This window comes from Nomascus leucogenys, chromosome 2 (assembly GCF_006542625.1).
Source record: "Nomascus leucogenys isolate Asia chromosome 2, Asia_NLE_v1, whole genome shotgun sequence".
Classification (NCBI taxonomy): Eukaryota; Metazoa; Chordata; class Mammalia; order Primates; family Hylobatidae; genus Nomascus; species Nomascus leucogenys.
In genome coordinates, this window is record NC_044382.1 from 46,248,493 (window position 1) to 46,269,301 (window position 20,809).

The window sequence follows — 20,809 nt, forward strand, 5'->3', positions numbered from 1 at the left end:
TTTTAATAGAGATGGGGTTTCACCATGTTGGTCAGACTGGTCTCAAACTCCTGACCTCGTGATCCGCCCACCTCAGTCTCCAAAAGTGCTGGGATTACAGGCGTGAGCTACTGTGCCTGGCCTGAACATCTTTTTAAAAAAGATGTATTGCTTATTTATTTTTGTAGAGATGGGGTCTCACTATGTTGTCCAGTCTGGTCTCAAACTCCTGGGCTAAAGTGATCCTCCTACCTCAACCTCCCAAGTAGTTGGGGTTATAGGCATGAGCCCTTGACCCAAACTGAACATCTTTGTTCTTTTTTTTTTTTTTTTTGAGACCAACTCTCACTTTGTCACCCAGGCTGGAATATAGTGGTATGATGATCTTGGTTCACTGCAACCTCAACCCAGTCTCAACTGACCCTCCTGCCTCACCCCTCTAAGTAGATGGGACTACAGGCCTGCGCCACCACACCTGGCTAATTTTTGTATTTTTTTGTAGAGATGGCGTCTCACCATGTTACCCAGGCTGGTTTTGAACTCCTGAGCTTAAGCAGTCTGCCCACCTGGGCCTCCCAAAGTGCTGGGATTACAGGCATGAGCCACCGTGCCCAACCTTATTCTTATTTATGAGCGTTGGTGAAAATCACTTCAGGATATTATTCCTGGAAGTAGAATTGTTGGGTCAAAGAGTAGGGACATTTAAAATTTTAATTCATTGCCATTTACACTTGCCAAAAGGTTTTTACCAATTTATGTTACTGTGATACAAAAATTACATGCTTGCCAACATTATTATCAGTGTTTAAAACTTTGCCAGTCTAAGTGGCAAAAACAGATTATGTCATTGTTTTTTTGATTTTGATTTAGTGAGGCTTGGTAAACATTCAGTTTCTTAGAAAATCTTTTCTGTTGGGGAGCTGCCCATTCTTGTCTCACTACATTATTATTATTATTATTATTATTATTGAGACAGAGTTTTGCTCTCATTGCCCAGGCTGGAGTGCAATGGTACGGTTTTGGCTCACTGCAACCTCTGCCTCTCGGGCTCAAGCGATTCTCCTGCCTCAGCCTCCCAAGTAAGAGGGATTACAGGCATTTGCCACCACACTGGGCTAATTTTGTATTTTAGTAGAGATTGGGTTTCTCTATGTTGGTCAGGCTGGTCTTGAACTCCTGACCTCAGGCGAACCGCCCACCTCGGCCTCCCAAAGTGCTGGGATTACAGGCGTGAGCCACTGCGCTGAGCCCTGGCCTGTATCCTACTCTTTGAAAGGAAGTCATTATGTACATGCAGCCCACACCTCAAGGAAGTTACACGCTCTCCTTGAGGGCAGAGTAGCTACCCACATAAATTATTCAACTCTTCTGCAAGGGAGAATTCTCTCTTCTCCCCCATTGATTAATTTATTCAATCATGTACAGTGTTTGTATCAGTATAGACTGGTGATGTACCTTGATCATTTGGTTAAGGTGACTGATAAAAATTTTGTTGTTTTTTGTTTTGAGATGGAGTCTTGCTCTGTTGCCCAGGCTGGACTGCAGTGGCTTGATCTTGACTCATTGCAACCTCTGCCTCCTGAGTTCAAGTGATTCTCCTGCCTCAGCCTCTTAAGTAGCTGGGACTACAGGCACCTGCCACCAGGCCCAGCTAATTTTTTGTATTTTTAGTGGAGACAGCGTTTCACCATGTTGACCAGGCTGGTCTCAAATTCCTGACCTCATGACCTACCCACCTCGGCCTCCCAAAGTGCTGGGGTTACAGGCATGAGCCACCGTGCCCGGCCTAAGTGTACTCAAGCCTTAGTTAAGTTTTATTTATTTCTATTTATAGCAAAGACAGCTGAGATGTCAAACTCTTCCCTTTCATGGTCTCCAGTGCGGTGCTCGTGGTAACAGCGTTTCACAGGAGGCTCCGCAGAGACACAGCCCAGGGGACTGCCATGGCCCTGCAAAGGGGCAGCGTCTCTTCCCTCTGTGGTCCCCTTTACCCATTCCATGACAAATGGTAGGCAAAAAAAGATATTGCAGGAAGGCCCTCCGTGATTCACTTCATATGTTTATGTATTGGTTGAATTATTTTTGTAATTTTAAAACAGGAAAGGCAAAGTCATTTTATAGCGAGGCCGGATGGAACTGGGCGCCCTGAGTGCAGATGCCATATGTTTCTTCTGCTTCACAGGCTTCCCCCTGGAGAGAACCAGGCTGCCAGAGAGTCTGTGCTGTTCTTAGCAGCACAGACAGTTGCTAGAGGAAAGGTGTTAATTCCACACTCTGAGGACCAGGCTGGCCCAGATACATACTGCTCCGCAGGCCTCACAGAGGCGGGAGAGGGGGACCTCTTCTTGGATTTTGTGGGTTAGTTGTTACCCAGGCATAGACTTGCTGCAGGAGCTGTGATTTTTTTCACAAGAGTAGTGAGAAGGTGCATTGATTCCTAATTCACACTCAAAAGGGAATACTTTTATTTTTAAAAATATAGTTTAAGTATTATACCTTCCCTTCGCCTAGCAAGGAATGATGCATCTGACCTTGCCATACAGTCACAGAAGGTAATTTGTTGTCTGCTGCCTGTGAATGGGTAAAATACCTTTTTTTTTTCTTTTTTTTGAGATGGAGTCTTACTCTGTTGCTCAGGCTGGAGTGCAGTGGCTCAATCTCGGCTCACCACAACCTCCACCTCCCAGGTTCAAGCAGTTCTGTGCCTCAGTCTCCCGAGTAGCTGGGATCACAGCCACCCGCCACCAAGCCCAGCCAGTTTTTTGTATTTTTAGTAGAGATGGGGTTTCACAATCTTGGCCAGGCTGGTCTTGAACTCCTGACCTCGTGATTCACCTGCCTCAGCCTCCCAAAATGCTGGGATTATAGGCATGAGCCACCATGCCTGGCCATAAAATATTTTTTAAAAAATTTTTTAGCCAGGCTCTGGCTGCTCTGGAGGCTGAGATGGGAGGATCAGTTGAATCCAGGAGTTTTTGAGGCTGCAGTGAGCTCTGCACCAGTCTGGGTGACAGGAGACCCTGTCTCTTAAAAAAAAAAAAAAAAGCTGGGTGCAGTGGCTCACGCCTGTAATGCTAGCACTTTGGGAGGCCGAGGCAGGCGGATAACCTGAGGTCAGGAGTTCGAGACCAGCCTGACCAACATGGAGAAACCCCGTCTCTACTAAAAATAGGAAATTAGCTGGGCATGGTAGTGCATGCCTGTAATCCCAGCTACTCAGGAGGCTGAGACAGGAGAATGGTGTGAACCCGGGAGGCAGAACTTGCAGTGAGCGGACATTGCGCCACTGCATTCCAGCCTGGGCAACAGAGCAAGACTCCATCTCAGAAAAAAAAAGAAAAGCCTCCATTGTGACAAAGGTGTTAAATAAGCAACCAGAGGCCAGGCGTGGTGGCTCACACCTGTAATCCCAGCACTTTGGGAGGCCAAGGTGGGCAGATCACGAGGTCAGGAGTTCAAGACCAGCCTGGCCAACATGGTGAAACCCCATCTCTACTAAAAATACCAAAATCATCTGGGCATGGTGGTGTGCATCTGTAGTGCCAGCTATGCGGGAGGCTGAGGCAGAAGAATCGCTTGAACCACAGAGGCAGAGGTTGCAGTGAGCTGAGATCGTGCCACTGCACTCCAGCCTGGGCAATAGACCAAGACTCCATCTCAAAAATAAAAATAAATATAAAATAAGCAACCAGGAATGAAATACACCTGTGGAGGCAGGTAACTCAGGAAATCAAGGAAGGAAAAAGTACAGACATCCTGTCTGGTAAGTACAGGATGAAACATCACTTACCTAACTTCCCTTCCCACAACGTCACTAAAGCTATAGGAAAGGAATGAAAAAGGTATCAACTCACATGGGCAAATAAAATGGAAACAATAACAGCAGTAGATGGGAAATTTAACAAAATATTTGGAACACACCCAAAAAACTGGATGAAAAAGCTCTCATTTTAGCAATAAGGGGAAATAGAATGATATTTATAGGAGTTTAAAAAATCTATTATGGGCTGGGTGTGGTCAAACTTTGGGAGGCCGAAGGGGGTGGATCACCTGAGGTCAGGAGTTCGAGACCAGCCTGGCCAACATGGTGAAACCGCGTCTCTACTAAAAATACAAAAATTAGCTGGGTGTGGTGGCACACCCCTGTAATCCCAGCTACTCGGGAGGTTGAGGTGGGTGAACTTGGGAGGAGGAGGTAGCAGTGAGCTGAGATCGGGCCACTGCACTCCAGCCTGGGTGACAGAGCAAGACTCCATCTCAAAAAAAAAAAAAAAAAAAAAAAGCTTCCCACGGTGGCTCACACCTGTAATTCCAGCACTTTGGGAGGCTGAGGCGGGCACATCACGAGGTCAGGAGATCGAGACCATCCTGGCTAACACTGAAACCCCGTCTCTACTAAAAATACAAAAAAATAGCCGGGTGTGGTGGCAGGCACCTGTAGTCTCAGCTACTCGGGAGGCTGAGCCAGGAGAATGGTGTGAACCCAGGAGGCAGAGCTTGCAATGAGCCGAGATCCCACCACTGCACTCCAGCCTGGGCGAGAGTGAGACTCAGTCTCAAAAAAAAAAAAAAAAAGAGGCCAGGGGCGATGGCTCACGCTTGTAATCCCAGCACTTTAGGAGGCCGAGGCGGGCGGATCACGAGGTCAGGAGATTGCGACCACGGTGAAACCCCGTCTCTACTAAAAAAAAAAAATACAAAAAATTACCTGGGTGTGGTGGCGGGCGCCTGTAGTCCCAGCTACTTGGAGGCTGAGGCAGGAGAATGGCGTGAACCCGGGAGGCGGAGCTTGCAGTGAGCCGAGATTGCACCACTGCACTCCAGCCTGGGCAACAGAGCAAGACTCCATCTCAAAAAAAAAAAAAAAAAATCGGCCAGGCACAGTGGTGTACGCTTGTAATCCCAGCACTTTGGGAGGCCAAGGCGGGCAGATCACCTGAGGTCTGGAGTTCAAGACCAGCCTGACCAACTTGGAGAAAACCCGTCTCTACTAAAAATATAAAATTATCTGGGAGTGGTGGTGCATGCCTGTAATCCCAGCTACTTGGGAGGCTGAGGCAGGAGAATCACTTGAACCCGGGAGGTGAAGGCTGGGATGAGCCGAGATCGGGCCATTGCACTCCAGCCTGGGCAACAGAACAAGACTGTCTCAATAAATAAATAAATAAAAATGCAGGTTGCCTGTGGCGTGGTGGAAATTGGGCTGTAGAGGCAGGGCTGTGCCAGAGGGGAAAGCCTTAGATGCACTTGCCTGAGAGGTGGGGACAGCCCAGCCTGTGGCCACCCAAATGCATCGGAGCCCGATGGATACGTGGAGACATGTTGATAGAGGCCAAAGTGGTTACAGGACAGCCACTGCGAGGAGCTGCTACCAGGAATCCTCTCCAATGAACTCCTCTCCTGGAGGAAACTCAAGAGGCGACAACGAGCTGATTTTTAACCAAAATGCTTCTACCCGCTCAGATTTGTGTCTTAGAGCGCAGAGTCCAGGAATGAGGTGCCTCCTGTATAGGTGGGGGAGGGTGTCTGGGAGCCATCTCGCCCCTCCCATATCCCCCAACGTTCTCAGCCATTATCAGTCACAGCTACCCTACCAGACCCACCTTCCATCATGCCCATTTCAGAACAATGAAGGACTAGACAGTTTTTTGTTACTTTTAATTCAGAAAGAGAAAGGGAAAGAAATAAAAAAAAAAAAGTGTGTTTAAATTACTATTGCAGAAAAGATCTGGCTGGGTGCTGGGACCTACCTCTTCCAGGATGGGGATTCATGATTTAGTTTTTTTGAGACAGGGTCTTGCTCTGTCGCCCAGGCTGCAGTGCAGTCGCACAATCTCGGCTCACTGCAACCTTCGCCTCCTGGGTTCAAGGGATTCTCCTGCCTCAGCCTTCCAAGTAGCTGGGATTACAGGTGCGCACCATGCGCCTGGCTAATGGCTAATTTGTGTGTGTGCGTGTGCGTGTGTGTGTGTGTGTGTATATATATATATAAAATTTTTTTTTTTTTTTTTGGTAGAGACGAGGGTTCACTATGTTGGCCAGGCTGGTCTCGAACTTCTGACGACCTTATTAAGTAATCCACCCGCCTTGGCCTCCCAAAGTGCTGGGATGCCAGGTGTGAGCCACCGTACCTGGCGGGATTCATGATTTAAAGCAAAAGCAAAAGAAAAAAGAAATAAATTATTCTGCTCAATACTGTTTGGCATAATTGCATTGTTTTTCATCAACACTCAAAACAGCCTCTTCAGGAAGCACTGAGATGGGAGTGGCAAGACTGGCTGAGGTCTAGCTCTCTAAAACGGGGTGGGGGGGCGCCCTGAGAGAGGCAGTCTACTAACCCCACCCCAATCACCGCTATTTTTACTCTTTCTACTTTCGGAATTGGAAAGAATGACACTCGAGCTAAGTTCCAATATATTAACTTTGAGGCGGCCCACTGCCCATCCCAACCCTCCCCTAACAAAGTCCCCTGCCGGTCCCTGTTCCCCCAGCCAGCTGCAGGAACCTACCAAGGGCCAGGAAGCTGCCTGGTGGCGTCAACTAAGAAAAGGGGGAGCATCTGTGCCGTCACTGTTGGGGAGGGGGCTCTATTAGTGGTTTGAGAGCTTCACAGAAGCCTTCCCCCTCCTAAACTTCCCCAGCCTCGCAGGGGGAGAATTCCACCAGCAGCCCCGCTAGGGACCTGAGCTGGGTTCAGCCATGCAAGCAGCTTCCAGGTGGAACCCCGGCCGCGAGCTTCCCATCCCTTCTAGAGCGGCAGATGGAGAGCAGGGTGGAGGCAGGCGGCCTGCGGCGCGCAAGTCTTATCTTCCCCGGCCGGCTCCCGGCTGCGGGCTCTGCCAGCTCAGAATTTGCAAAGAATCTGCGGTTTGGCCACCCACGGCAGCTTCAGCTTAACCAATGTATGAGCCTCAGGCAAAGTCACCTCCAGGAAAGAGGCGATGGGTGGAGGAGGAGGTGCATGCAGCGCGCAGCCGGGCCCATCGCCAGCCTCCTTCCGCCGTGCAGCACCCTCCCCAGGGGCCAGAGCCGGCCAAAGACTGGGGTAGGGAGGGAGTAGGGGATTTTTTTCCAGAGCAATAGGTAGGTTGGTGAGGAGGCCCCGGGCCCAGGAAGAGGCGCTGAGAAGGCTGCGGGTGAACGGGAGGGTCGAGGGCACACGTGAGTGACAGCACCTTGCACGGAAGGGGACAGGGCTTCCTCGAGCCCTGCCCTGTCCCCTCCACCTGTCTGGAGTTCGGCCCGGGAGCACCCCACCCCGCAGAGGGCGCCACTACCGGCTTCCTAGAGACGCAGGAAGCCCTGGGGGCGCGGCCACCCCACAGCACGGCCGAGGGGGGACTGGGGGTCCCGCAGCGACCGCTTTTCTTTGGTCGGTCTGCACGCACCCATCCAGGCAGGCGGGGAAAGGGGCCGGGCAGCCACCTCTCTCCTGAGGCCCGCAGCGACCGCCCGCTATCCTCCGGGTCTGGCTAGCGACTGATACGCTCCTCTGGCCGAGCCTGATGTTAAGTGCTTCGCCGAGGCCCGCGCCATGCTCTCCTCCTCAAATAGCGTGAAAGAAAACCCTACCCCAAAGCAAGAGGGAGTGGGGATTGAGCGGCCGCTGGCCCGCCCCCGAAGGCCATTGATTGGAGGAGACTGGACAGAGCGCCGGAAGTTCTCCTTGAGTCACATGATTGGCTGGGAGAAACAGAAGCTCCGCCCGACCGCAGCGCAGATTGGTGCCAGGCCCGGCCGGTCCCCCAGTCTCGTGATTGGCGGGGCACAACAAACGCCCCTGGGCTGCAGCATGATTGGTCCCGGGTTACTGGACCTGGGTCCCAGGCCGGAGCGCCGGTGCCCGACAGATGGGCCGGGAGGGTCGCGGCGAGGCCCGGCTCAGTTGCCCCGGTAGACTTCGATCTTGCTGGCCTTGGCCAGCATGTCGATGATGTGCGCCTCGAAGTCCGCGTCGTGCACGCCAGTCTTCCGGAACTCGCCCGCGTACCGGTTGTTCTCCCAGTAGTGGTGCCAGTTGCCCCGGCTGTCGGCCCCGAACCCGTACACGTTCACCTGCGGGGAAGACCGGAGCGTCACCCCAGGCAGGAACCTGGAGGATGGAGCGGGGCAGGCTCGGGATGACAGGGAGGAGAGAGGAGCGGGAGGCCCCGGGGAGATGCAGGAGCCCCCAGGCATGGACTCACATGGGGACACCACCTTCCCTTTGCAGCCCTTGCAAATTCCTCTTTTTTTTTTTTTTTTTTTTTAATGGAGTACTTTGATCAGCACCACTCAGTGAAGCACTTGCCGGCAAAGTGGGCATGCTGGGCCTCAGCTCTGCTCTTCATTGCACGGCAGCCCTGGCCATTGGTGGAACGGGTTCTCTGAAAGACTGAGTTCCATCTTTACACGAAGTAGACCTGGGGCTCAGAGTTGGTGGGGGCAGCCTTCCAGCTGGAATTCAACTACATACACTCTCCATTCTATTTATGTTTTTTTTCTTTTCTTTTTCAAGACAGCGTCTCATTCTGTCGCCCAGGCTGGAGTGCAATGCCGCTCACTGCAACCTACGCCTCCTGAGTTCAAGCGATTTTCCTGCCTCAGCCTCCCGAGTAGCTGAGATTACAGGCGTGCCCCACCACGCCTGGCTAATTTTTTGTACTTTTAGTAGAGATGGGGCTTCGCCATTTTGGCCAGGCTGGTCTTGAACTCCTGACCTCAAGTAATCCGCCCGCCTCAGCTTCCCAAAGTGCTGGGATTACAGGCGTCAGCCACCGCGCACGGCCAATAACTTAACTTTTTAATGAAGAGATTTTGGATTTGGTAGAATCATGAAAGCAGAAACGTTTGGGAAAGGCATATCTATACTTTATAGCCTAGAGATGGGGGAAACCAAGGCCACATGGATTCTGCCTACAGAAGCACATTCCTCTGTTAGCTTGCTAAGACCCGAGAAGGCCTGCACTCCTCTGTTCCATGGATTCCCACCACCCACACCATGGGCCTACCTACCTCATCACACACATGCAGGGCAAAGAAGAGCACCAGCATCCCCGTGGAAGGGTACCGCCCGTGATGCTCTGTCCACCTGTCGTGGATATACTTGAAGAAGGCTGGGTTGTAGATCTGGACCTGGGAGGAGAAGAGATGACAGGTATATGAGGGGTTTACGGGCAGAGATTCAGGCTAGACTGAGCAGCTTCTGCTTGTCTATGCCTGTCAGAGACCTGTGCGTGTGTCTTCTGAATCATGTGGCACCTGCTGGGGTCAGGCATCTCGGCAGATGGGGACCCTGAGGTTCTGCAGGGGAACTGGAACACCTGAGCTACAGGACCAGGCGCACAGGCTGGGCCAGCACTGTTTCCACTGAGGTGGGGAGGAAGTGAAGAGCTTACCTTTTCTTTATCCACTCGAAGGAAGGACTTCACTGGGGCGTAGGTGCTGTAAGCAAAAAGAAAGAAAGATAGCATTTCAGGCCGGGAGTGGTGGCTCACACCTGTAATCCCAGGACTTTGGGAGGCTGAGGCAGGTGGATCACCTGAGGCCAGGAGTTCGAGGCCAGCCGGATCACCTGAGGCCAGGAGTTCGAGGCCAGCCTAACCAACATGGTGAAACCCCATCTCTACTAAAAAAACAAAAATTAACTGGGTGTGGTGGAGCACGGCTGTTATCCAAGCTACTTGGGAGGCTGGGGTTTCAGTGAGCCGAGATCACACCACTGCACTACAGCCTGGGTGACAGAGTGAGACTGTCAAAAAAAAAAGGAAAGGAAAGGAGAAGGGAGGCGAGGGGAGGGGAAGGGAGGGGAGGGGAAGGGAGGGGAAAGGAGAGGGAAGGAGAGGGGAGGGGAGGGGAGGGGAAGGGAGGGGAGGGGAAGGGAGGGGAGGGGAAGGGAGGGGAAAGGAGAGGGAAGGAGAGGGGAGGGGAGGGGAGGGGAGGGGAAGGGAAAGGAAGGGAAAGGAGAAAGGAGAAATGAAAGGAGAAAGGAAAGGAAGAAAACATTTCAGGTGGCCCCATGGGACCTAGGGATGCCCCCCCCACGCCAGGCCTGAGCAACATCAGCCCCACAACTTCCAGACTGCTCTGCTTCTGGACTGCTCTCCCGTGGTTTGTTCATCACTGCCATGCCTTGCTCTAAAGCTCTCAGTGGGAATGTTTTCGGCAAGCGATGAGGCCTTCCCTAGTCCAGCCCCAGCCTTCCTCCCCTAGCTCTCTGCTCCATTAGAGCTGGCACTCATCTCAAATCCACCATGTCTCTGCTCTCACCCCTGCCCTTGATCCGCTCCCCTCAGGCTTCCCAGACCACACCTCCCTGTAGCCAGCCATGGCCCCCGTAACCTACATGCCCTTCTCTGAGTGTCTATGGTACTTCAACTCTACTGCACCCATTTTAGCCCTCAGGCCTCCCAAACATGAAATAATGAACATCCTAAAGTCAGGAAACTGTAACTCACTACTTTTGTGTTTATAAAATACATGGTGATGATACCCAAAAAGTAGAACACAAACCAAGCATCCTTGAAGGATAAACGGATAAACAAAATGGGTATATCCCTACATTGGCATAGTATTCAGCCTTTAAAAAACACAGGAAATTCTGACACATGCTACAACATGGATGAACTATGAGGACATGATGCTAAGTAAGTCAGACAAAAGGACAAATACTGTTATGATCCCACTTACATGAGGCATAAAGAATAGTCAAATCAGGGCTGGGTGCGGTGGCTCACGCCTGTAATCCCAGCACTTTGGGAGGCCGAGGGGGGCAGATCACAAGGTCAAGAGATCGAGACCATCCCGGCCAACATGGTAAAACCCTGTCTCTACTAAAAATACAAAAATTAGCTGGGTGTGGTGGCGCACGCCTGTAGTCCCAGCTACTTGGGAGACTGAGGCAGGAGAATCACTTGAACCAGGGAGTCTGAGGTTGCAGTGAGCCAACATTGTGCCACACTGTACTCCAGCCTGGCGACAGAGCGAGACTCTGTCTCAAAAAGAAAAAAAAAAAAAAGAACAGTCAAATCAGGCTGGGTGCAGTGGCTCATGCCTGTAATCCCAGCACTTTGGGAGGCCAAGTTGGGCGGATCACCCAAGGTCAGGAGTTCGAAGAGTAGTCTCAGCTACTCGGGAGGCTGAGGCAGGAGAATCGCTTGAACCTGGGTTGCAGTGAGCCGAGAAGGCGCCACTGCACTCCAGCTTGGGTGACAGAGTGAGACTCTGTCTCCAAAAACAAACAAACGAACAAAAAAGAATAGTTAAATCATAGAGACAGAAAGTAGAATAAGGTTACCTGGGGTTGAGGGGAGAATGGAGCGTTAGTGTTTAAGGTGTACAGTTTCCATTTGGGATAATGAAAACGTTCTGGAAACGGAGAGTGGTGATGGCTATACAATAATGTGAATATACTTAATGTTACTGAGCTTTACACTTAAAAATAGTTAAAATGGGCTGGGCACGGCGGCTCACGCCTGTAATCCCAGCACTTTGGGAGGCCAAGGCAGGCGGATCATGAGGTCAGGAGATCGAGACCATCCTGGCTAACACGGTGAAACCCCGTCTCTACTAAAAATACAAAAAATTAGCTGGGCGAGGTGGCGGGCGCCTGTAGTCCCAGCTACTCGGGAGGCTGAGGCAGGAGAATGGCGTGAACCCTGGGGGGCAAAGCCTGCAGTGAGCCGAGATTGCGCCACTGCACTCCAGCCTGGGCGACAGCGAAACTCCGTCTAAAAAAAAAAAAAAGTCAAAATGGTAAATGTTATATTGTGTATATTTTACCACACAACAAAAATATATGGTGAGACAGAGTAGATTAATGGTTGCCTAGGGCTCGGGGTGGGAGGAGTGGGGGTGATGGCTTAGGGATCCAGGGGTATCTTTAGATTTTTATCTTTAGATTAGACCCTTAGAACATGAAAATGTTCCTTTTTTGGTTTTTTTTTTTTCTTTTTTTTTGAGGCAGAGCCTTGCTTTATTGCCCAGGCTGGAGTGCAGTGGCGCAATCTGAGCTCACTGCAGCCTCTGCCTCCCGGGTTCAAGTGATCTGATCCTCCCACCTCATCCTTGAGTGGCTAGGACTACAGGAGCGCACCACCATGTCTAGCTAATTTTTGTATTTTTTGTAGAGACAGAGTTTCGCCATGTTGCCCAAGGTGGTCTCGAACTCTTGGGCTCAAACAATCCACCCTCCTTGGCCTCCTAGAGTGCTGGGATTACAGGTGTGAGCCACTGTACCCAGCAGAACATGAAAATTTTTTTTTTTGTTTTTTTGAGATGGAGTCTCTGTCGTCAGGCTGGAATGCAGTGGCACAATCTCGTCTCACTGTAACCTCTGCCTCCCAGGTTCGAGCGATTCTCCTGCCTCAGCCTCCCAAGTAGCTGGGACTACACAGGTGCGCCACCACACCCAGCTAAATTTTTTTTTTTTTGAGATGGAGTCTCGCTGTATCGCCCAGGCTGGAATGCAGTGGCGCGATCTCGGCTCACTGCAAGCTCCCCCTTCCAGGTTCATGCCATTCTCCTGCCTCGGCCTCCCGAGTAGCTGGGACTACAGGCGCCCGCCACCATGCCCGGCTAATTTTTTTTTGTATTTTTTAGTAGAGACAGGGTTTCACCATGTTAGCCAGGATGGTCTTGATCTCCTTACCTTGTAATCTGCCCGCCTCAGTCTCTCAAAGTGCTGGGATTACAGGCGTGAGCCACCACGCCTGGCCGGCCACACCCAGCTAATTTTTGTATTTTTAGTAGACACAAGGTTTCACCATGTTGGCCAGGATGGTCTTGATCTCTTGACCTCATGATCCGCCCACATTGGCCTCCCAAAGGGCTGGGATTACAGGCGTGAGGCACCGCGCCTGGCCAAAAATTTTTATTTTCATTTTTTTTGAGACACAGTTTTGCTCTTGTTGCCCAGGCTAGAGTGCAATGGTGTGGTCTTGGCTCACTGCAACCTCCACCTCCCGAGCTCAAGCGATTCTCCTGTCTCAGCGTCTTGAGTAGCTGAGATTACAGGCGCATGCCACCATGCCTAGCTAATTGTTTTATTTTTAGTAGGGACAAGGTTTCACCACGTCGGCCAGGCTGGTCTTGAACTCCTGACCTCGTGATCCACCCGCCTCGGCCTCCCAAGGTGCTGGGATTACAGGCGTGAGCCACAGTGCCCAGCCATGAAAATGTTTTAAAATTAATTGTGGGGCCGGGTGTGGTGGCTCATGCCCTATAATCCCAGCACTTCGGGAGGCCAAGGTGGGCAGATCATCAGAGGTCAGAAATTTGAGGCCAGCCTGGCCAACATAGCGAAACCCCATCTCTACTAAAAATACAAAAATTAGCCAGGTCCGTGGTGACACATGCCTGTAATCCCAGCTACTCGGGAGGCCGAGGCAGGAAAACCACTTGAACCTGGGAGGTGGAGGTTACAGTGAGCTAAGATTGTGCCACTGCACTCCAGTCTGGGCAAGAGTGAGACTCCATTTCAAAAAAAATTAATTGTGGGCCAGATGTGGTGGCTCATGCCTGTAATCTCAACACGTTGGGAGCCTGAGGCAGGTGGATCACTTGATGTTAGGAGTTCGAGACCAGCCTGGCCAACATGGTAAAACACAGTCTCTACTAAAAATACAAAAATTAGCCAGGCGTGGTGGCATGTGCCTGTAATCCCAGCTACTCGGGAGGCTGAGGCATGAGAATCCCTTAAACCTGGGAGGTAGAGGTTGCAGTGAGCCAAGATTGCGCCACTGCACTCCAACCTGGGTAATAGAGTGAGACACCATCTCGAAAAAAAAAATAAAATTTTAAAAAATTAAAATTAATTGTAGTCATGGTTATACAACTCTGAATATATAAGAAGTTACTGGATTGTACACATTAAATAGGTGAGATGTATGGGATATGAATCATATCTTGATAAAGCTGTTAAAAAATAGACTTGGTGAACTAGATTTCCCATGGTTCCCAGCTATGATGGGACAACTGCCCCCAAAGAAAGTCCTCAGAAGGCAGCGCTCCCTCAGTCAGGAGCCATCACCCAGAAAGGAGACCAAAACCAGATGGTCTGGCCGTGTGCGGTGGCTCACGCCTATAATCCCAGCACTTTGGGAGCCCGAGGTAGGTGGATCACCTGAGGTCAGGAGTTCGAGATCAGCCTGACCAACATGAAGAAACCTGTCTCTGCTAAAATACAAAATTAGCCGGGTGTGGTGGTGCATCCCTGTAATCCCAGCTACTCACGAGGCTGAGGCAAGAGAATCGCTTGAACCCGGGAGGCGGATGTTGCAGTGAGCCAAGATTGCGCCACTGCACTCTGGCCTGGGCAACAAGAGCGAAATTCTGTCTCAAAAAAAAAAAACAAAAAAAAAAAAAACAGATGGTCCTTCCTCATCCCTCATCTTTCCACCATCAGTATGCTGTGTCACCACGCAGGAGGTGACACAGAGCAAACTGTGCCTTCAGCTCACCCACCAACTTAGGCCCTCCCTTCTCACCAGCCCCTCTTGGCCAAAATGTTCAACGAAAGGAATTCTACAATCTGGCCCCTAGGAAGACTCTGCCCAAGGTGGTCTTGTCACCCATATTCTACCCAGGCCAGCAAGAGGCTCACAATCGGATCTGCCCTGTGGACAAGGCGCTGGCGATCCACAGAAGGTCCAGGGCCTTGAAGGGCACCAGCACGAAGCTGACGTTGGCGGGCAGGTTCTTGGCACTCTCAGGGTACATGAAATGGTGGGTGGTTCGGCTGCCAACATCCTGCTCAAAGCCCACGGTTGGCGCCTGATTCATCCTGCAGGGACAAGAGGGTGACATGAGAATCAACTGCCATGGAAACCGGTACAAGATTCTTAGAGGACAGTTCGAAGCCATCCATCAAAAATGCAAACGGGTGTATACTCCAACCTAGCAATTCCATTGCTAGAAATCTGCCCTATAAAAATGGTTACAAAGGTGTGCAAAGATGTGTATGAGGATATTCACTGCAGAATTATTTACAATAGTAACACTAGAATCAAACAGGCCGGGTGTGGTGGCTCACACATGTAATCCTGGCACTTTGGGAGGCCAAGGTGGACGGACTGCTTTCAGGTCAGGAGTTTGAGACCAGCCTTAGCCAACATGGCAAAACCCCATCTTTACGAAGAAAAAAAACCAAAAATACAAAATTAGCTGGGCGTGGTGGCATGTGCCTGTAATCCCAGCAACCTGGGAGACTGAGGCAGGTGATGCGCTTGAACCTGGAGGCAGAGATTACAGTGAGCCGAGATCGCACCACCGCACTCCAGCCTGGGTGACAAAACAAGACTCTGTCTCCAAAAAAAAAAAGGTTACTGTCAGAGTAACACTGGAGGCTTAACTCATTTTTACTGTATACATTTTTATTTATTTACTTTTAATTATTATTATTTTTGAGACAAGGTCTCACTCTGTCACCCAGGCTGGAGTGCAGTGGTGCTTTCTCGGCTCACTGCAACCTCCACCTCCACCTCCCAGGTTCAAGCGATTCTCATGCCTCAGCTTCCTGAGTAGATGGGACTACAAACATGTGCCAGCACGCCCACCTAATTTTTTGGTTGAGACAGAGTCTCACCCTGTCGCCCAGGCTGGAGTCCAGTGGTGCAATCTCACCTCACTACAACCTCCACCTCCTGGGTTCATGAGATTCTCCTGCTTCAGCCTCCCGAGTAGCTGGGATTACAGGCGTTAGCCACTACGTCCGGCTAATTTTTTGTATTTTTAGTAGAGATGGGGTTTCACCATGTTGGCTAGGCTGGTCTTGACCTCCTGACCTCAAGTGATCCGCCTGCCTCAGCCTCCCAGAGTGCTGGGATTACAAGCGTGACCCACCGCACCCAGCCACTTTTGTATTTTTAGTAGAGAAGAGGTTTTGCCACGTTGGCCAGGCTGGTCTCAAACTCCTGGTCTCAGGCAATCTGCCTGCCTCAGCTTCCCAAAGTGCTAGGATTACAGCCGTGAGCCACTGAGCCCAGTCATTTTCGTATTTTTAGTAGAGACAGTTTTTTTGATTTTTTGAGATGGAGTCTCATACTCTCGCCTAGGCTGGAGTACAGTGGCGCCATCTCGGCTCACTGCAGGCTCCACCTCCTGGGTTCACGCCATTCTCCTGCCTCAGCCTCCCAAGTAGCTGGGACTACAGGCGCCCGCCACCACACCCAGCTAATTTTTTGTATTTTTAGTAGAGACAGGATTTTACCATGTTAGCCAGGATCGTCTCAATCTCCTGACCTTGTGATCCGCCCGCTTTGGCCTCCCAAAGTGCTGGGATTACAGGTGTGAGCCACTGCACCACCCTGTTTTTTTTTTTTTTTTTTTTTTTCTGAGACAAGAGTCTCACTCTGTCGCCCAGGCTGGAGTGCAGTGGCGCCCTCTCGACTCACTGCAAGCTCCACCTCCCGGGTTCACACCATTCTCCTGCCTCAGCCTCCTGAGTAGCTGGGACTACAGGCGCCCGCCACCATGCCCGGCTATTTTTTTTTTTTTTTTTTTTTTGTATTTTTAGTAAAGACAGAGTTTCACCCTGATAGCCAGGATGGTCTCCATCTCCTGACCTCGTGATGCGCCCACCTCAGCCTCCCAAAGTGGTGGGATTACAGGCGTGAACCACTGCAACGGGCCGTGACGGGGTTTTGCCATGTTGGCTAGGGTGGTCTCAAACTCCTGGCCTTAAGCAATCCGCCTGCCTTAGCCTCCCAAAGTGCTGGGACTACAGGCATGAGCCACCGAGCCCACCCATTCTGTTTGTTTGGGTTTTTGTTTTTGTTTTTGTTTTGAGACAGAGTCTTGCTCTGTCACCCAGGCTGGAGTGCAGTGTCACAATCTCGGCTCACTGCAAGCTCCGCCTCCTGGGTTCACGCCATTCTCCTGCCTCAGCCTCCCAAGTAGCTGGGACTACAGGCGCCCGCCATCACGCCTGGCTAATTTTTTGCATTTTTAGTACAGATGGTGTTTCACTGTGTTAGCCAGGATAGTCTCTATCTCCCGACCTCGTGATCCGCCCACCTCAGCCTCCCAAAGTACTGGGATTACAGGCGTGAGCCACTGCGCCCAGCCCTGTTTGTCTTTTAAGCCTCACTCTGTCACCCAGGCTGGAGTGCAGTGGCACCATCATGGCTCACTGCAGCCTCGACCTCCTGGGTTCAATAGATCCTCCAGCTTCAGCCTCCCGAGTAGCTGGGACCACAGGTGTGCATCACCACGCCTGTTTTGTTTTCTGTTTTGTAGAGATAGGGGTCTCACTATGTTGTCCAGGCTGGTCTCAATCTCCTCAACTCAAGCAACCCTCCTGCCTCAGCCTCTTGAGTAGCCGGGAATACAGGCAGATGACACCAGGCCTGGCCTACTTTGATAATTTTTTAAAGTAACAACTTTTAAAGAACAGCCTTCCACAGCTTCCACCTCACTTGGCTGTTCTGCCCTCTTTCCTACAAGATGGTGAAAGTAAGATAGGAAGTTCAAGCCTTCCCTCAGGCCCTGGGCGGGATGGAAGCCTCTGTCCTGCTACCCACTACCACCCTATTCCTGTCTGCCACTTTAAGACCCTGTCTGCCCTTCCACTGCAAGGCCAAGAGAAATGCCCCAAGTTCTGATGTTCTGCCCTTGCTATCTTTCTGGTGATGTGCAATGTCCCCTCTCTCCTGCTGCTGTCTGGACAGAGGGGACATTGCTGTGGCTCCTGTCTGGAAACCTTCTCTGTGGGTATAATAAGCCAAGAAGGTTTCCACTTCCTTTCAATTTGTGCAAAATACAAGACAAGTAAAAACCAAAGCTCCCCTTTTTAGTATGCATCTTACGTAACAGGTGAACCAGGTTTAAACACAAACCTGTTGGTCTTTTTTTTTCTGTTATGACTGTTTACGAGCACATTCCTGTCTCATGTGGACCACCTTGTGGAATCATGACTACCAAGGCAGGGTGACCGTAACCTGGCCCTCCACTAGGAACACAGTGAGCCAGGGAAGCAGGGAGTGCAGTCTCTAGGTGGCTCTCCCGGCTTTTTATGACAGTTCTGTAAAACCAACACAAACATTCCCTGTCCTTACAGTGGCTGGCACCAGCTAGCTGGGCTGGGTGAGGACTTGCTGTGTTGCAGGGGTTCCCACACTGTCTTCATCAGGGACAGGACTGGGGAGGACCATAGGCTGTGCTGTCCAGGATCCCCTCGCCCTGCCAGTCACATCACTGTGCCCCCTACCTCTCATTTTCCCTTCCCTTGAGGGTCTGGAGGGTGCTTTGGGGTGGGAAGTCTCAAAACCTAGAGAACCTCTGTGTTCCTAACCACTTCTGTTCTTGCTGGCTTCAAGCTGATGCCCAGAATGTCCTCCAGAGAAACTAACATGCTCTGTCTCCAGAACAGGGATCTACTTCTGACCTCCCTGTCCCAAATTCATGTCCTTCAGTGAACTGCCCCTTTGAGCCCGTTCTTTAGGGTTTAGAGATCCTGTCTCCTAGAAGAGCCAAGAAGTATCCTTCCCACCCCTGAATAACTCTTAACAGCTTGTGGGCTGCTAAACTCTCCATGCAGGTATTGGTGTCCTATGGTCACACTGACACAGCCTGTATCTGCCTCCTGCCAAGCACCCTGGGGCCTCTGAGGAACAGAGCAGTTGGAGAGGAAGCCTTAACAGGGGATGTCAGAGCCAGAAGTATGTCTCAGCTGCCCAAGGTATGGCAGGGGGTAGAGGAATTGGGCTGGTGACACGGGCTGGCCGGGGCCTGGGCAGGGCAGGAGCTAGGATCAAGGTATGCTCTTTTTCTTCTCCTTTTTTTTTTAAACATAGAGATGGGGTTTCGCCATGTTGCCCAAGCTGGTTTCGAGCTCCTGGGCTCAATCAGTCCTCTCGCCTCGGCCTCCCAAAGTAGTGGGATTACAGGCGTGAGCCACTGTGCCCAGCCAAGGTGTACACTTGACCTAAGAAACAAACTTCATCTCACCAGAGACGGTGAGGCCAAGAGATCCTGCAGAGCACAGGGCTGCAGCTGGCCCAGGCTGGCTTCTGAAGACCCACCATCTGCCTTCTGCACTGACTTGGCAGCCCGAGCTGTCATGAAGTCCCCATGGGACCTGTCAGCCAGGGTTACCCTGCCTCCAGCGCCTGTGGCTGGCCGTGCTGCGAGCCTGGCCCTCCCTCATTTCCCCGTGGTTGGCCAGACACCAGCTTCCAAACATCTGGGAATGAAGGGAGCAAGAGGTCCTAAAATATGTTTCACAGCCTCCACGGGAAAGGGAAGGAACATGGCACTCTAATGGGGACAAGGCTTTGTTTCAAGGCTCTGATTCATCCTGGAGAAGCCACGCCCTGGAAAGGGGCCAGAGCAGGACGAGGAGGATGAGCTGCATCTCTGGGACTCGGGAACACAGCATTCTAGAAATCTATCTGTCCTTGGCTGCCTCCAGCAGCTAAAGAAGTATTCAGGGACAGGGGCGCAAGTGGGGTGTGAGCCCCCTGGTTAGGACCTGGTGTTGGCTGCCTAGTCCCCTTCACGCCTGCATGTATCTGTGGTGTGCCTACTGTCTAGCGGGCACTGTTCTTGGAGTTGTGGATGGATCTGCTGGCCAACTGAGGCAAGACCAGCTCAACTGGACTTGAAGTGGTCCACAGGGCTCAGAGGACAAATAGGAGGAGTGAGTGGCAGCGAGGTGGGTCGGGCACAGGTGGATCAGGCCATCATCTCGTTGTAACTCCACTCAGCCCTCCAGTGGGTCTTGCTTCCAGGGCCATTGGTTCCAAACCTGGATATGCCTACAACTGGAGTCACCCCCAGTGCCATCTGTTGTTTTTGTTTTTGAGATAGGGTCTTGCTCTGTTGCCCAGGCTGGAGTGCAGTGGTGCCATCATAGCTCACCACAGCCTCAAACTCTTGGGCTCAAATGATCCTCCTGCCTTAGCCTCCTGAGTAGCTAGGACTACAGGCTCACACCAGCAAGCCCAGCTTATGCACTGCCATCCAGTTCCTTAGACCAGCAGACGGTCAATTACTACCCGGGTCACCCCTTCCAGAAAGTGATTCTGGGGTCCACTCTATACCACCCCCCTTCCTTACCTGGCCCCTGTGAGGAAGCATCTATAAATTTTTTTTTTTTTTTTTTTTTTTGAGACAGAGTTTCTCTCTTGTTGCCCAGGCTGAAGTGCAATGGCATGATCTTGGCTCACTGCAAACTCTGCCTCCTGGGTTCAAGTGACTCTCCTGCCTCAGCCTCCTGAGTAGCTGGGATTATAGTTACCCACCACCACGCCCGACTAATTTTTGTATTTTTAGTAGAGACAGGGTTTCACCATGTTGGCCAGGCTGGTCTTGAACTCCTGACCTCAGGTAATCTGCCTGCCCCAGCCTCCCAAAGTGTTGGGATTACAGGCATGAGCCACTGCACCCAGCCTTATAAATTTCTTTCTGCAGCCCCACCTGACAGTACTGGCCAGGCGACTTAGAGCCAGTCCTTTTGGGCCTGCAGGGCTTCCACCCAGGAGCTTCCTGACCATCACTGAGGTGCCTGACCAGTGAAAGCTCAAACTTGATGCAGGTGCTTCGGGCACCTAAGAGCACTGTCCTGGGCTTCCCAAGTGCCCAGAGCTGCATGGAAGTGACAGATGCCTCAATTCCCAACCTGACCATGGTGTCTGCAGAGGGGAGAGAGGCCCCTCTAAGACCAGCTCCCGTCCCATCTCCCTCCCATTGGGGTATCAGCAGGTGGAGGATATGGATACCCTCAGGTGGCTCCAGGGTCCTGGACAGGGTCCAGTCCAACCTGCTCACCCTCCCACTTGCACCATTTCCCAACATGAGGAAGGTCTTACACGGAATGCTGTATGCCTCCGAGACACATTGCTGCCTTCGTGTT

General features: G+C 51.4%; 1 protein-coding gene and 1 long non-coding RNA gene across 4 annotated transcripts in view; both read right to left on the reverse strand.

Annotated features, from left to right (window-relative positions):
* Window positions 1-1,782: 1,782 nt before the first annotated feature.
* On the reverse strand, window positions 1,783-4,040 carry LOC115838609. Its single transcript, XR_004033654.1, has 2 exons — window positions 3,770-4,040; window positions 1,783-2,550 (listed from the first exon to the last, which is right to left on the reverse strand). It is a non-coding gene; the product is annotated as an uncharacterized LOC115838609 (long non-coding RNA).
* Window positions 4,041-6,175: 2,135 nt separating this feature from the next.
* The window catches only part of ST3GAL2 (ST3 beta-galactoside alpha-2,3-sialyltransferase 2), a 61,086-nt gene continuing 46,452 nt past the window's right edge, over window positions 6,176-20,809 (reverse strand). For 2 of the 3 annotated variants that reach the window (XM_030829432.1, XM_030829436.1), the window contains exons 4-7: window positions 14,561-14,740; window positions 9,357-9,402; window positions 8,974-9,093; window positions 6,176-8,034 (exon numbers count right to left, since the gene is read on the reverse strand). In XM_030829432.1, the coding sequence (XP_030685292.1) occupies window positions 7,861-8,034; window positions 8,974-9,093; window positions 9,357-9,402; window positions 14,561-14,740 (520 nt within the window). In that variant the 3' untranslated portion in view covers window positions 6,176-7,860. The remainder of the gene's footprint in view (window positions 8,035-8,973; window positions 9,094-9,356; window positions 9,403-14,560; window positions 14,741-20,809) is intronic. The other variant, XM_030829438.1, reaches the window with a different exon arrangement.